Genomic DNA, 17000 nt, shown 5'->3' with positions numbered 1-17000 from the left:
ATTTAATTAGGGACCATTTGTCAATTTTTTTGTTGTTGAAATTCCTTTTGAGTACTTAGTCATAATTCATTCTCAAGGCCAGTGTCCACAATGGTGTTGCCTAGGTTTTCTTCTAAGATTCTTACAGTTTGAGGTCTTACATTTAAATCTTCAGTTCATCTTGAGTTAATTTTTGTATATGGTGAGAGGTAGGGGACCAGTTTCATTTTTCTGCATATGGCTAGCCAACTATCCCAGCACCCTTATTGAATAGGGACTCCTTTCCCTATTGTTTGTTTTTGCTGCCTTTATCAAAGATTATCAGATGGGTATAGGTGTGTGACTTTATTTCTTGGTCCACTGGTCTGTGTATCTGTTTTTGTACTTTTTTGGGTTACTGTAGCCCTGTAGTATACTCTGAAGTCAGTTAGTGTGATGCCTCTGGCTTTGTTCTTTTTGCTTAGGATGGCTTTGGCTATTCGGGCTCTTTTTTGGATCCATATGAATTTTAGAATAGTGTTTTCTAGTTCTGTGAAAAATGACATTGGTAGTTTGATAGGAATAGCATTTAATCTGTAGTTTGTTTTGAGCAGTATGGACATTTTAATGATATTGATTCTTCCGACCCATTAGCTTGGAATGTCTTTCCAGTTGTCTGTGTCATCTGTTATTTCTTTCAGCAGTGCTTTGTAATTCTCTTTGTAGAGATATTTCACCTCCTTGTTAGATGAATTCGTAGGTATTTTATTATTATTATTATTATTATTGGCAACTACAGTAAATGGGATTGTGTTCTTGATTTGGCTCTCAGCTTGAACATTATTGGTTTGTAGAAATGCTACTGATTTTCATACATTGATTTTGTATTCTGAAACTTTACTGAAGCCATTTGTCAGTTCCAGGAGCCTTTTGGTGGAATATTTAGGGTTTTCTAGGTATGGAATTATATCATCTGCAAAGTTTGACTTTTCGTAATTGGATACCTTTTATTTATTTCTTTTGCCTGATTGCTCTGGTTAGTACTTCCGGAACTATGTTGAATAGGAGCAGTAAGAGTAAGCATCCTTGTCTTGTTTCAGTTCTCAAGAGGAATGCTTCGTTTTTGCCTGTTCAGTATGATGTTGGCTGTGAGTTTGTCATAGATGGCTCTTGTTGTTTTGAAGTATGTTCCTTTGATGCCTAGTTTCTTAACGATTTGTATAGTGAAGGGATGTTGGATTTTACTGAACATTTGTTCTTCATCTGTTGAGGTGATCATATGATTTTCGTTTTTAATTCTGTTTACGTAGTGAATCACATTTATTGATTTGCATATGTTAAACTAACCTTGCATCCCCAGGAATGAAGCTTACTTGATCATAGTCAAATTTTTGTTGTGCTGTTGGATTCAGCTTGCCAGTATTTTGATGAAGATTTTTACATCTATGTTCATCAGGGATATTGGCCTGTCGTTTTTATTTTGTGTGTATGTCTTTGCCAGGTTTTGGTATCAAGATGATGCTGCCTTCATAGAGTGAGTTAGGGAGGGAGTTCCTCCTCCTCGATTTTTTTGGAATAGTTTCAGTAGAATTGGTACCGGCTTTTCCTTGTATGTCTAGTAGAATTCGGATGTGAATCCATCTGTCCAGGGCTTCCTTTGGTTGATAGATTTTTTTATTACTGATTGAATTTTGGAACTTGATATTGGTCTGTTCAAGGTTTCAGTTTCTTTCTGATTCAATCTTGGGAGATTGTGTTTCTAGGAATTTATCCATTTTCTCTGGATTTTGTGTGATACAGGGGTTCATAATAGTCTCTGGGTTTTTTTTTGTATTTCTGTGGAATTGGTTGTAATGTTACCTTTTCATTTCTGATTGTGTTTATTTACATCTTCTCTCTTTTTGTTAATCTAGCTAACAGCCTATTGATCTTGTTTATCCTTTCAAAAAAAACCAACTTTTGGTTTCATGGATTCATTGTTTGCATATTTGAGTCTCAATTTCATTCAGTTCTGCTTTGATTTTAGTTATGTCTTTTCTTTTGCTAGCTTTGGTATTTGTTTTTTTTTTCTTGTTCTTCTGGGTGTGATATTAGATAATTAATTTGAGACTTTTCTTACTTTTTGAGGTAGATACATAGCACTTTCCCCTTAACACTGCTTTTGCTGCATCCCAGATAATTTCCATGATACTGTGTGGTTTTTGAGAGATCTTCTTGGTATTGATTTCTATTTTTATTCCACTGTCATCTTACAGTATGATTGGTATGATTTCATTTTTTATAATTTATTGAGACTTGCTTTATGGCTGAGCGTGTGAGTGATCTTGGAGTATGTTCTGTGTGCAGATGAGTAGGATTTATATTCTGTGGTTGATGGGTGGGGTATTCTGTAGATGTCTGTTAGATTAAGTGTCAAATTTAAGTCCTGAATTTTTTTCTTTAGTTTCCTACCTTGATGATCTGTGTGATGCTGTGAGTGGTATGTTGAAGTTCCCCACTATTGTCTTGTGGCTAAGTCTTTCCATAGGTCTAGAAGTACTTGTTTTTATGTATCAGGGTCCTCCAATGTTGAGCACATAGATATTTGGGATAGTTCAGTCTTCTCATTGAATTGAACCCTTTATTATTATGTAATGCCCTTTGTCCTTTTTTAACCTTTGTTGGTTTAAAGTCTATTTTATCTGATGTAAGAATTATGACTCCTGCCCTTTTTGTTTTCCATTTGCATAGCAAGTTTTTTTCCAGCCCTTTACTTTGAGCCTGTGGGTGTCATTGTGTGTCAGATGGGTCTCTTGTAGAATGCAGATGGGCCTTGTTTTTTTTGTTTTTGTTTTTTGTTTTTTGTTTTTTTTAAATCCAGCTTTCCACTCTGTGCCTTTCAAGTGGGATGTTTTGATCATTTACATTTAAGGTTAATATTGTTATGTGAAGTTTTGATTCTATCATGAAGTTGTTACAGATTGCTTTGTAGTTTCTATTGTATAGTTGCTTTACAGGGACTGTAGCTCTGTCCTTGTGTTTTTGTGGTAGCAGATACTGTTCTTTTGTTTTTCTGTTTAGAACTTCCTTAAAGATCTCTTGTTAAGGCTGGTATAGTGGTAACTAATTCTCTTAGTGCTTGCTTGCCTGGAAAATATTTTGTTTCTCTTTCACTTATGAAGCTTAGTTTAGTGGGATATGAAATTCTTAGGTGGAATTTCTTTAAAAATTCTGCAAATAGGCCCTCAATCTCTCCTGGTTTGTGAGGTTTCTGCTGGGAAGTCTGCTGTTAGCCTAATGAGGTTCCCCTATGTAATCTCTTTTCTCTAGGTGCCTTTAAGGTTTTTTCTTTAGTGTTGACCTTGGACAGTCTAGTGCTGTATGCCTTGGTGATCTTCATTTTGTATAGTATTTTTCAGGGGTTCTCTGGATTTCTTATACCTGAATGTCTACCTCTCTAGCAGGATTAGGGAAATTTTCTGAATTATTCCCTCAAATATGTTTTTCAGTTTGTTTAGTGTTTCTTCTCAGGAATGCCAGTAGTTCATAGGGTTGGTTACTTTACATAATTTCATATTTCTCAGAAACTTTGTTCATTTTTTTTTAATTCTTTTTTCTTTATTTTTGTCTAGCTGGACTAGTTTGAAAGACTGGCCTTCAGGTTCTGGAATTCTTTCTTCTGCTCGGTCCAGTCTGTTGATAAAGCTTTCAATTGTATTTGGAAATTCCATAAGTGAGTTTTTCAATTCCAGAAGTTTGTATTGATTTCTTTTAAAGATGTTTATCTCTTCCTTCGTTTCTTGGATTGTTTTAGAAGTTTCTTTATATTGATTTTCAACCTTGTCTTAGATCTTGTTGAGCTTCCTTGCAATCCATGCTTTGAATTCTTTGTGTCTTATTTCTGAGTGTCTATTTTGGTTAAGGACCATTTCTAGAGAACTAGTGATATTTTTTGTTGTGTCACTACATTCAGATTTTTCTACGGTGCCAGAATTCTTGCACTAGTTTCTTTTTTTTTTTTTTTTTTTGAATTTTTTTATTAAACTTTAAGTTCTGGGATACATGTGCAGAACGTGCAGGTTTGTTACATAGGTATACACGTGCCATAGTGATTTGCTGCACTCACCAACCCGTCATCTACATTAGGTATTTCTCCTAATGCTATCCCTCCTGTAGCCCCCCACCCCCCGACAACCCCGGTGTGTGATGTTCCCCTCCCTATATCCTTGTGTTCTCATTGTTCAACTCCCACTTATGAGTGAGAACATGTGGTGTTTGATTTTCTGGTTTCTTATCTAGAGATGCTGGCACTTCAAATTTTTATAATATTTTTGTGCAGGTAGGATTTTTTCTTTTTCTTTCTTTCCTTACAGTATTATGTTTGTTTGTTTGTTTGTTTTCTTTCTCTTTCCCTCTCTAGGGGGTGTGACTGTAAAGAATGCTGAATAGGGTCTTTAGGCTTTGCTTCCATAGCCCTACGTGGTTCTGTTGGTAGGTTGTATATTGGGCTATGCAGTTTAACCTACAAGCCAGTAGATGGTGCTTGTTAGTAACAGCCAATTGCAGCCAGTGCAGCAGGGTATATACTTAATCCTTGTTTATTGGGAGAACTCTCTGTTGCCTCAGGCAATGGGCTGATTCTTGGATTGCACAGTTGTCTGAGCTCCCTGCTCAGCCCTGGGGAGTGGGGGCCAAGATGGGCAGGACGAGACTGGGCAGATCTGCCTACAGATCCCCCAGTGGCAGGTGTGGGCACCAGCGCTGAGGGAGAATCCACCTGGCAGCCACTAAATGCCCACAGGCATGCCTAAATGTGGAGCTGAGAAACCCTCCCAGCCCCAAGTTCTCCGGACAGGGTTCGGGGGATGGCATGAACTCCTAATCTAGGAAAGCTCCACGTACCTGGAGCTCTGCCTAGGCATGGAGCAGAGAGGGCCCCTCTGTATGAAAATCTCTGCACAGGAGATGTAGGTTAACTCAGGCTGTTGAAACAGGCAAACAGGTGCTTTGAATGCCTGAAAGTCTGCCTGGGTGTGAAGCAGAGAGGGCCCCTCTACACCAGATATATGCATAGGAAAGATGGGGCAGTTCAGGCTGCCAATCTGGGCAAGGTGCTTTTAATGCCTGGAGATCTGCTTAGAAGTGGAGTGGAGAGGACCTGGCTGCACTGTGATGTATACACAGGAAGGGTTGGGGTAGTATGGCCTTTAATGTATACTAAAAGTGCATGTGATTTTGCACATCCTCCCATTCCCATTATCTGGCAGAAGCTATCCATTGAGATATTATTATGTAACTGCTTTGCTAGCTTTTCTGAATAACATATTTTGTGTTCTTTTGAACTAGGGATTCACTGTGTGTGTGTGTTTAAAGGAAAGAAGGAGTGAAAGAGGGATGAAGGGAGGGAGAGAGGGAAGAAATGAGGATAAAGGATTGCTATCAGTATTTTATGAGTGCTCTATCTCCTCAAGCATTAGGTAAGTCTGGAAGGGGAAAATTTCATGTTAATTGCTGCAAATCTTTGAGTGAAAATTCCTCAAAGAGATCTGTGCATGTTTGTTTATAATTGCATTTTGTGAGATGATCACTAGTAAATATACTAAAATTCTTTTAGATAGGTTTTGTGTGTGTGTATGCTTTCTCTAATTTTTTATTACATGATGCATTTTTCTTTTCCCAATAGAACCTCTGTATTACTGGCAACAGACTGAAGATGATTTGACGGTAACGATGCGGCTTCCAGAAGACAGTACTAAGGAGGACATTCAAATACAGTTTTTGCCTGATCACATCAACATTGTACTGAAGGATCACCAGTTTTTAGAAGGAAAACTCTATTCATCTATTGATCATGAAAGCAGTACATGGATAATTAAAGAGAGTAATAGGTATTTTTATAATTTTACTTTAATATTCTATTATCTTTTTTTCTTTTCTTTTTACTCTTTCCACAGTGGTTACATCAGAGATTAATACAATAGTTCTGTCTGTATTGCTGGTTACTTTTCTTAATATATATTAAAAATAGAATTACTGTGTCAAAGAGCCTATTTCTAGTTGAAATTAAAGATAGTAGCCTAGCTATCACTTGGAGAATATGGTAGTGCTTTGTTTTACCAGCTCTGGATACAATAATAATCATAGGTAAAAATTACTATTTTAAATTGCACTTTTTCAAACTTTTTAATAGAAATAATTTTTTTAACTTTAGTTTGCTGGCTTGATAATATATTTCTATTCTTTAAAATTTTAAATATACAAAAGGATATAGAGTGAGAAGTCTGCCTCCACCACAAGCCTATGGGTCACCCATCCTCCCACTCCTCACAATCAGTGTTGTTTCATTTTACGTACATTCAAGGATCACACATACTTTTTCCTTTTCTTTAAGGAAAACTACTTTTGGCGGCTAGCTGCAGTGGCTCACGCCTGTAATCCCAACATTTGGGATGACGAGGTAGGAGGATTGCTTGAGGCCAGGAGTTTGTGACCAGCCTAGGCAAAAAGAGAAAACCCTGTCTCTAACAACAACAAAAAAGATTTTAACACATACTTTACACAATTATACATCTTGCTTTTGTTCACTTGCAGTGATAAATCTTAGGGATCTTTCCATAATGAATATATAAAAATTATTAAATTCTCTTTTATGACATCACGGTATTTTATTCTATCAACTGCACCATCATTTTAGACAATCCTCTATTGTGTTAATTTAGGTTGTTTTCAGTAACTTCTGTTTATATACATATTATTTCACATGTGTAGAAATATATATGAAAGATAAATTTCTAAAAGTGGAATAATTAATATTTCTTTGTAAATTGTAGTAATTTTTTCTTATGTAAATTCTCCATTTATATTTCTTTTGTGAATTGTGTGTTCAGGACACAGCCATAAAAGAAATACATAAGTGGCCAGGCACAGTGGCTCATGCCTGTAATCCCAGCACTTTGGGAGGCTGAGGCGGGTGGATTGCCTGAGGTCAGGAGTTCGGGACCAGCCTGACCAACATGGTGAAACCCCATCTCAACTAAAAACACAAAAATTAGCTGGGCGTGGTGGCAGGTGCCTGAAATCCCAGCTACTTGGTAGGCTGAGACAGGAGAATTGCTTGAATCCAGGAGGCGGAGGTTGCCGAGACTGGGCCATTGCTTTCCAGCCTGGGCAATAAGAGCGAAACTACATCTCAAAACAGGCGTTTTCTGCGTATCAAAATTAAAAATTTTTGTTCTTCTAAAGATACCATTAAGAAAACAAAAAGGTAAGCCATGAACTGGGAAAAAATATTCACAGTACTCATCTTAAACAAAGGACTTTCATTCTTAGTGTATAAGGAAGCCTTACAAATTCATAATAAAAAGAAGCCAATTTTTTTAAATGGTCAAATTATTTGAATAGACATGTCACAATAGAAGATATATGAACAGCTAGTAAGCACATCAAAAGGTAATTATCATTAGACATTAGGAAAATTAAAACTAGAGTGAGACACCAATACATGGCTAAAACTTTGAAGACTGACAGTATCAAACGTTGGCAAGGATGGAGGGCACCAGCAACTCATTCTTATCTGGTACAAGTGTAAAATAATAATACAATCACTTTGGCAGACTGTTTAGCAGTTTCATATCAAGTTAAACATATACCTATTTTTAATCTTAACAATTCTACTCCTTGATATTTAACCAAAATGAATGTATATAATTTTTTTGTTTTTCTAAGACAGGGTCTCACTCTGTTGCCCAGGTTGGAGTGCAGTGGCACAGTCACTCAGCTAGTTTTTGTATTTTTTGTAGAGATGGGGTTTTGCCATGTTGCTCAGACTGGTCTCGAACTCCTGACCTCAAGCGATCTGCCTGCCTCGACCTCCCAAAGTGCTAGGATTACAGGTGTGAGCCACCGTGTCCAGCCGAAAATATATGTTAAAAAAACAAAACAAAGCCAAAACAAATTTGCAAACATATATTCATAGCAGGCATACTTATAAAAGCCAGAAATATCTCTAGTGTTACTGAAAAGGTGAATGGATAAGTACGTGTGGTATATTCATACAATGGAATGTTACTCTGTAATAAAGTGCTAGCAATAAATAAAAAGCAATATGAATGAATTAAAAACATTAGGAGTGAAAGAAGCCAAAGACAAAAAATCATACTGTGTGATTCCACATATGGAGTTCTAGAACTGGCAAAACTGATCTGTGGTGATACAAATCAGAACACTTGTTATCTCTAGGGTGTAGGGAGATTGACTGAAGAAAGGCCAAGGGAATGGTCTATATGGTGGAAATAATTCAGTATCCTCACTGGGTTACAAAGGTATATGCATTTGTCAAACTCAGTAAATTGTACACTTAAAACCTGTGAATTTTATTTATAAATTATACCTCAATTAAAGGAGCAAAACTATATCTTTTTTAAAAAAGATAAAGTTAAGTGTCTTACAAAGTTATAATCCTTTGCCCCCCCCAACTGCCATTTTGCAAATCTATTATTTCAGACAGTTTATTCCCCAATTATTTGGATTACTAAAATTACTTTATTTTAAATCAAGTCTTAGTAATTATTAAATTCAGTGATGGATTAATGAATAGAGTTAGGTAGCTAATTTTTTAAATGGTCAGGTTTGGTCAGAAATGAGAAATGGTTGATTTAAAATACAACCTAAATCTTGTGCTTTAAGTGGATGTTACATAGAGGATAACTTAGATGTTTTTATATAAAGTGTAGTTCTTAATTAGTAGTATATGATCCATGTGAGTCTGATACAAGTCTAAATCATGAGCATCTAAGAAAAATATATCTAGCTCATAGAAAGTTTGAAGTTGTAAAAGCAGGTATCTTACATTTCATTAATGAAGACATTTGGTGATTTTGTTACACTTTTTAATATATCAAAAATAATTGCTTGTAAGGTTCTTTTAAAAGTATTTTGTATCTCCACATACTCTATTTAATTATGTTTATGTGTATGTGAGTCACATTTACAAATTGGCAAACCAACTAGAACATATTGTTAAATGTAAGTCATCAAGCAGTAACCCAGCAAAGGTCTAGGGGAATAGCTTGACTTCATGTAAGTAGTTTCAGCATTCAATACATCAACATAGATCAGTATTATTTTTCCATTAAATTTGAGGTGTTTGATTATTATTTTGTGTTAAAAAAGATAATTACAATGTAGCATAGGTGGTATGGTTGTTTTAAAAACATGATTTTCTGTACTTGAGTAAATTATTCGTACCTCTCATTTTCAAAAGTTACTGTTGTCTCACTTTGGAAAGATTTTTTTAACTAATCCGTAGTTTATTATATTTGGCATTGTGTGGGTTTTTTTTTTTTTTTGCTTGGATAGTAGCATACAATACTAGTTTTAAAATGTATAAATGCAGTCTTACAAGAAGGGTGCACTGATTAGCTGTGCAAATTAATGATGGTTTGGAAATTATAACAGATTGTATCAACTCTTTCAGACCTGTTTAGGTAGCAACTAAGAACAGTTCACTGGGTAATGTTCTTTAATAGTTATTTACATATATTTTTTCAGAGAGGCAGAATAGTGCAGTAGTGAAGAACATAGACTTAGAACCAAACTGTTTAAATAGCTTGTGACCTTGGCAAGTTGCTTAACCTCAGTACTTTTTTTCTTACTTGTAAAATGGTGATGATAATAATATTTACAGTACTTTATTTGGTTACTGTAACCAATGAGTTAAAACATGTAAAGTGCTTAAGACAGCACCTGACATGTAGGTAAGTATAAGCTATTGTCATTATTACTATTATTATCATTATCATTATTATCAAGATTACCTTTATCCTTAGAAAATGTAACTAAATCTGGGGGCTGGGCACAGTGGCTCACACCTGTAATCCTCGCACTTTGGGAGGCCAAGGCAGGCGGATCACTTGAGGCCAGGAGTTCAAGATCAGCCTGGCCAACATGACAAAACCCTGTCTCTACTAAAAATACAAATATTAGCCAGGCGGGCGTGGTGGTGTGGCCTGTAATCCCAGCTACTTACTTGGGAGGCTGAGGCACGAGAGTCACTTGAACCTGGGAGTCGGAGGTTGCAGTAAGAGAGATTGTGCCACTGTACTCCAGCCTGGGCAAGAGAGTGAGACTCTGTCTCAAAAAAAGAAAAAATGTAACTAAATCTGGGCTTTTATTGTGGTAGTAATTTTCAGTGCTAATGATAAGTACTCATATTATTATTTTGTATAGTCTCTTAAAATAGGTAGTTTCAAAAAAATGTTAAATGCTCTAATTCATAAGGTAGTGATTGTAACAGTCTTGAAAAAGAACAGCTGATAAGTTTGCATGTCCTATTTGATAACTATAATAGTTATTATTGTATTCTTGCAGTTCTGTTCCAGGGCATGAGCTAATATGGTACACGTGTACGAAAGATGGCACATGGAGAAGGTTGCTTTGTTGTGGAATAGCTATTACCACTTCCCTTTTCTGTTATAGCAGTGGGTGCTCCCAAAGCATCTTACTTGGGTTTTCCTTCCTATTCCAGAGGAACATGGGCCAAGTTACTTCTTCTCCTATGTCCGTAGTCTGCCTTGACTCTGCTCTCTTTCCCTTTCCTGCTGCATCAGTCCTTGATCTCAGGGTTCCCTGACAGGCCATTTTTAGTGTATTTGGAATTGTTTAGTTGTTTACATGTACAGAATTAGATTTTAAATAAGTTAATAGAGAACACATTAACATCTTTTTTCCCTGTATTACCAAAGTTAATTTTTTTCCTTATTTCTACTTTTCAATTATTTAACATCTGTATTTTAAAATTAAGATTTGCGTTGATTTAACCTGCTTGATCTTTAGGTTAATAATCATATATTATGGCTCTTAGTTTGTGAAAATAAAGTTAATTGTTGGTTCCAGATACAAAGAATTATCCTTTAGTTACAGCCCTTTTCCTCTTTGCTTACATGCCCACACCCCCAACCGTTCCCCAGATGTCTTGTAGATCCATGCTTCTTGTATTTCTGTTAAGTTCAGGAACATACTGCATACCAGTACTTTCTGGGTGACCTGACTCTTTCCAGCCAATCCTCTCTTCAGGCCATTTGATGTACCATTTCCAGTGGTACTTTCTTTCTTTATTAAATCTGGACTATTTGCCATTGGATTATAGGTTTTCCATCACATGCAAAACTTAAATGAGTAAGATTTTTGGTAAACCATCCTCTGGACACCGGAGGGTTCTTTCTATAGAAGATAGAAACAAACAATGTTTGTTACTGATTGTATAATTTGTATAATTGCTTAATGCAACATTACTTTTCCCATTTAAACTTCTAGCTTGGAGATTTCCTTGATTAAGAAGAATGAAGGACTGACCTGGCCAGAGCTAGTAATTGGAGATAAACAAGGGGAACTTATAAGAGATTCAGCCCAGTGTGCTGCAATAGCTGAACGTTTGATGCATTTGACCTCTGAAGAACTGGTAAGTAGTTGGAATAGTAGTGTGACTTTCCAAGGGTCCAAGAATGTGTTACATGAAGATTATGCCGTGCTTTTCTAACAATATTTTGCTTTTCCTAGCATAAAAGATACATATCAGATACTACTGATCTGAGTGATGTTTGAATATGGCCTAAGTTCTAATATTTATTTCTTACACTATGTAAATACATACATATACGTGTGGTCATACTGTATAGAGGGTTTGCCTGTATCTGTTTATGTGTGTATGTATTGTGCACACTCTCTCTCTCTCTCTCTCTCTACATGTATTCTTTAGGAGAATCAACTGACCAATGCTGGTAGGACAAAAATTATGTTACAATTTATTTGCTAAGAATCTGCTTATCACTAAAATTTTTGAGGTGAGTTTAGAATTTTGCAAGAATATATGTATCATATATAGTATAGTTATTTTTTCTTTGTGATGTAATTCATTATGATGATTACAGTGACAACACAATACTTAATCATGAGGTTGAATACATTCCCACTCTGATAACGTGTAAGATCATGTTAAGAATGTGAACAAATACAGCAGTACATCAGAATTTTAAATTATATGTTCATTTTCTAACAATGATATCAGCATATGAAAGATGTCTGGTTTATTGCCATCTTGAATTATAGAGATGAGGAAGACTGTACAAAGAATTATTTATACTGTAATGTTACTTGCATCCTAAGATAGAAAAGAAGGACTGGAATATTGAAAGTGAATGTCTCTATCAAAAGGAAACATGGCTAAATAGAGAAACTAAGTTTCATGTTTGCCAGTAGTAATTGAAAATTTCAGGAATCACTGGAATTCATATGTAGTACTACAAAAGTTTGATTTCATAGCCCTGTTTACAACAAGCCATGCAGGCTGCATTGCCTTATATTCACTCATTCAGCAAGTATTATTGTATTAGGCTCTGGGGATATAATAGTGACAGTAATGGAGATGTGTTTTGAGATTGTAGATAATTGCAGTTAACTACTTTTTAAACTTGATGGTTTTAATTGAATATTAGTGTTTATGAGAAAGTTATTTATGCCTGAACACCAGTGTGTTTGTTAGATTTTGAGAAGACAAATATACGGTCTTACCTGCAGCTGAAGGCAGTTTTATGTTTTTCAAATATCCATACTTGCCTTACTGCAGTGGTTAGAATGTCTGCTCCACAGCTATATAGAACTCTCAAATGGTAAAAGCAGACATTCTTGCCTTATTTGTGATCTTGGGGAAAATAATCGACTTTTATCATTAAGAAGGGTAGATTCTTTTTATTACATTGAAGAAATTTTCTTCTATTTATAGTGTGCTGAGAGTTTTTATCATGAATGATTATAGAATTTTCTGCATTGGTGGGATAAGCCCTTCTTGGTCGTGATATATTTTCCTTTTACATATTGCTGAATTTGATTTGCTCATATTTTCTTGGGGATTTTTATATCTATTTGTGAGGAATATTGGATAGGTTTTTTGTTTTGTGTTGTTTTGTTTTTTACCATCTTTTTCCAGTTTGGATATCTGGGGTAATAACTTTGTAAAATGATTAGGGAAGTGTTCTTTCTTCTATTTCTAGAAGAGAATATATAGAATTAGTGTTATGTCTTAAAATGTTTGGTAGAATTTGTCAGTAAAACAATCTGGACCTTGAGTTTGCTTTTTTGGAAGGCACTTAACTATGGTGCCTTAGTTTTTAATGTTTTTAATTTCTTTTAACAGATATAGGTCTAATGTGAGCATCTGTTTCCATTGCCTTTGTTTTTCAGTTTTCCATTTCTTATTTTCTGTGTTACATTTATTATGTTCTTCCTTTTGTTTGCTGGGGATTTATTTTGCTCTTTTTTTCTATTTTTGAAGGTGATACTTAGTTGATTTTTGACCTTTCTGTTCCAATGAAAGCACTTAATGTTGTACATATCTTTCTAAGCACTACTGTAGCTGCATTCTCTAAATTTTTAGCCTACCTTCTTAATTCCATAGGGATTAATTTGATTTGATGCTGGGCTTCAGTCTTTTACATGGCTGATTTATTCCATGTTTATTCTTACACCTAAGGCAAAACTTTTCATTTATCTCAACTGAAAGCCTAGGATGGTTACCAGGTCTTCTCCTGCTGTGTGGACTCTGAAGTCTAATTTTTGACTCCCAAGCACTTTAATACCCCAAACTCAGCTTTTAGCCCCTTATTTGCTGCTTTCCGCTTGTCTTTTTCAACTCAGTTTAGAAATCAGCAAATGATCCTTGGAAAGCAATATAGCATGTTTGACCCTTTTCTCTGCGATTTCCTTGTCTCTCTAATCTTGTCCTGTGAAGCACTGGTGGCCTTGATAGTTCTGAACTTTTAATTTTTTCTGCTTCTAAAGTATGAATAATTGGAAGGGGAAGGGAAGGAGAAATCTATAGGGTACTTTCTCTATTCTGCTGGACATAGATATATCCTTGAGTCACTGTGCACGATGGCATCGACTAACCAGGAGATTGCTGGCGGTGCCTTTACAGCCAGCCACAGAAACCATAATTGTTCCCATTGGTATTTAGAGTAGAGGCAACAGCCACAACTAGGCGGTTCCATATCCCAGCTGGGACACGGACACATGTTGAGTATGTAGATCTTCTAGAACTCCCATCCATTTAGTTTCAGATTCTCTCAGTTCATTTCATTAAGTTCTTAATAACATGAGAATTAGCATATCGCTGTATCTTAGCAAACTAGATGTTTACACATCTGGTCAGTTGTAGAATTGTATTTCTGCTATATGCAAATATTGTATAATTTATTCCTTAATTATTGTGATCCTGTTATTCTGTGAGGTATATAAGACCAGACCGTGACCTTTGCATTGAAGCAAGGGAACATTTAAAAATTGCTTTTATGAATTTATGAATTTTATGAATTTATTTATGTCTACTTTAGGCTTATTGTTAACTATATTTCAGTGTTTCTGTTTGGGTAGATATTTTGTGTGTGTGTGTGTGTGTGTTTGTGTGTGTGTGGTGTGTGTGTGTGTGGTGTGTGTGTGTGTTTTAGTGGTTCTAGAGGTTACATCTTTGACTTATCACCAACTATCTTTAAAAACTGTCTCATCTATAACTTAAGAAATTTATATTTTCCACTCTTTGTGTTACTGTTGTCTTACATTTTATATTCTATTAAAATTAATAATACCTTGTTATTTTGGCTATAGTCAGTAATTCTCTTTTAAAAGAGATTAAAAATGTGAAAAAAAGGTCTTTCATTTACTCTTATATTTGCCTTTTCCTCTATTCTGCATTCCTTTGTGTTGATTGACATTTGCATCTGATGTTATTTTTTTCTGGCTTGAGAGCTTCTTTTAGCATTTTTTCTAGTGTAGATTTGCTGGTGATAAATTCTTTCAGCTTTTTTCTGCAAAAATATTTCTCTTTTCTTCCCTTTTCCAAAGTTATTTTTGTTATGTATATAATTCGGTGTTGACAGGTTTTTGTTTTTGTTTTTTTCTCTTACACCTTCAAATATACACCATTGTATTCTAGCCTACATAGTTTCTGATGAGAAGTCAGCTGTCTTTTACATCTTTGTTCCTCTGTAAATAATGTCTCTTTTCCTCCTCTGTCTGCTTTTAGGAATTTCTTTATTACTGGTTTTCAGAAATTTAATTATAATGTGACTTACTGTGGTTTTTGATTTTTTAAAAAAAATGTTTGTTGTGCTTGGAGTTCTTTGACGTTCTAAAGTGTTGGCCATTACTTATTCACAATTTATTTTCCCCATTCTTCTTGCGCTCCTCCAATTACCCATATGCTAGACGATTTGATATTGTTCCACAGGTCACTGAGTTTCTCTGCTTTTATGTTTTGTCTTTGTGCTTCATTTTGTAGTCGCTATTGCTATTTTTCAAGCTCGCTAGTCTTTTCTCCTGCAGTGTCTAATCAGCTGTCTGTCACATCTGTTTTGTTTTTCATTTCAGATTTGTGTTTTTATATCCGGAAGTTCAGTATGGTTCTTTCATCTCTCTCTTTCTCAACATGTTTATGTTTTCCTTTACATCTTTGAGTATATGGAACTGTTTATAATACCTGTTTTCATATCCTTTTCTGCCGACTTCGTCATTCTGTTATTTCTGTTTTTGTGATTATGATTTTATTGGTCATAGGTTTGCAATTCATTTTTAATTACTGCTGTAACCTTAACATTTTTAAAGATGAAGAAACCCATTCCCTTGTTTATTTGTTTTACTTATTTACTTACTTTATTTTCTGGACTAAGAATCCAAATCCAGACAAAGAAAAACCACCTTGCAATGCTCAAGAGTTAGAAGAATGTGATATTTTCTTTGAAGAGAGCTCCAGTTTATGCAGATTTGATGGCAATACATTAAAAACTACTCATGTGGTAAGTTACTGATAATAATATTTCTAAAATTTTGTCAATAGTTACTCAGGTAATGATTGGTCTATATATGTTTTTCAAAGATACTTGATTAGCAGTTACTGGCTTTGGTAAGTCTCATCACTCCATAAAGTAGCATCTTTTCATACTACCACACTCAGCAAAACAGTGTTATATAGTTTTGGTACCACTGTATATTGATATCTTTCAAGTGGTGCTTTTCTGGACAGCTTTTTAATATACAATTGTGACCCTATAATGTATAATAACTTCACGTTTTTTTTTTTTTTTTCATTCAGCATTATGGACTTAAGTGTTTCCTCATGTTATTTAAATGTCTGGTTTAATGGTTGGATTATACTATGATGTTGGTCATGTCTGCATGTAGTGGTTCTACACATTACAATAAGTAATAACTTTTTTAAAGTACATTATTTATGATGATGCTATTTTTAAAAATCTCTGTCATATGAAGCCTTTTCTATTTCCAGGGATATTTATCTAATAACGAGTTACAGAATTCAAATTAATGAATCATAAGCCTCTGACAAATTGATTACCACTTATATTTTTATTAGTAATGATTGCAGTTATTGCCTGATTCACTGCATCTTCACCTTCACTTTTGTTTGATCATTACTAATTGGTGTGTAGAATAAACTTGTGCCAATCTTTTTTTTTTTTTACTGTCAACTATTTTATGTAATAACTATTTCTTTTGTGAAGAAGTTTTTATTTGTCTTAGTGTTTCTTACCAATTTGTATGACGTGTTTTAAATTTGGATAATGCTTCTATATCAAGTGAGTTAGTTTTTTTCTTCTTTTTATATTTTGGAATATTTTTTATTCAACTCATTAATTCATCTGGAATTTGTCGTTTTCTCTCTGGTGTGCCATATATGTATATATTTCACCCCCCACCCCCCCCCCCCCCCCCCCCCCCCGCCCCACCACCACCTGAAAATTACACTCTGTTTACAAGCTTTGACAGATTTGTATTAAGATACTGAAGAAGACTGCCTGGAGTGGCTTGGTGCAGTAGATGTAGATTTTTTTTTTTTTTTTTAATTTAAAACCTTATTAGATATTCCTTCTTAGGGGAATCCTTAACCATTAGTTAATACTACTAAATGTGCGTTTCGTAGAGTTGTTTATGTGAGCAGGGTGTCTCAGCAAATCAGTGGCTAATTTAGAGCTGTGCATATAGAAATTAATCTAGTGTTA

At 35.0% G+C, this 17000-nt stretch overlaps 1 protein-coding gene across 2 annotated transcripts in view; it reads left to right on the top strand.

The window, feature by feature from the left end:
- Positions 1–17000, top strand: part of NUDCD1 (NudC domain containing 1) — an 87804-nt gene that overhangs the window by 43365 nt on the left and 27439 nt on the right. For both annotated transcript variants that reach the window (XM_032760270.2, XM_058443794.1), the window contains 3 exons: positions 5621–5825; positions 11251–11395; positions 15654–15779. In XM_032760270.2, coding sequence (XP_032616161.1) covers positions 5621–5825; positions 11251–11395; positions 15654–15779 — 476 coding nt within the window. The remainder of the gene's footprint in view (positions 1–5620; positions 5826–11250; positions 11396–15653; positions 15780–17000) is intronic.

Source organism: Hylobates moloch, unplaced genomic scaffold, assembly GCF_009828535.3.
Source record: "Hylobates moloch isolate HMO894 unplaced genomic scaffold, HMol_V3 SCAFFOLD_9, whole genome shotgun sequence".
Taxonomy (NCBI): domain Eukaryota; kingdom Metazoa; phylum Chordata; class Mammalia; order Primates; family Hylobatidae; genus Hylobates; species Hylobates moloch.
This window is presented reverse-complemented; position numbering and strand designations above follow the sequence as displayed.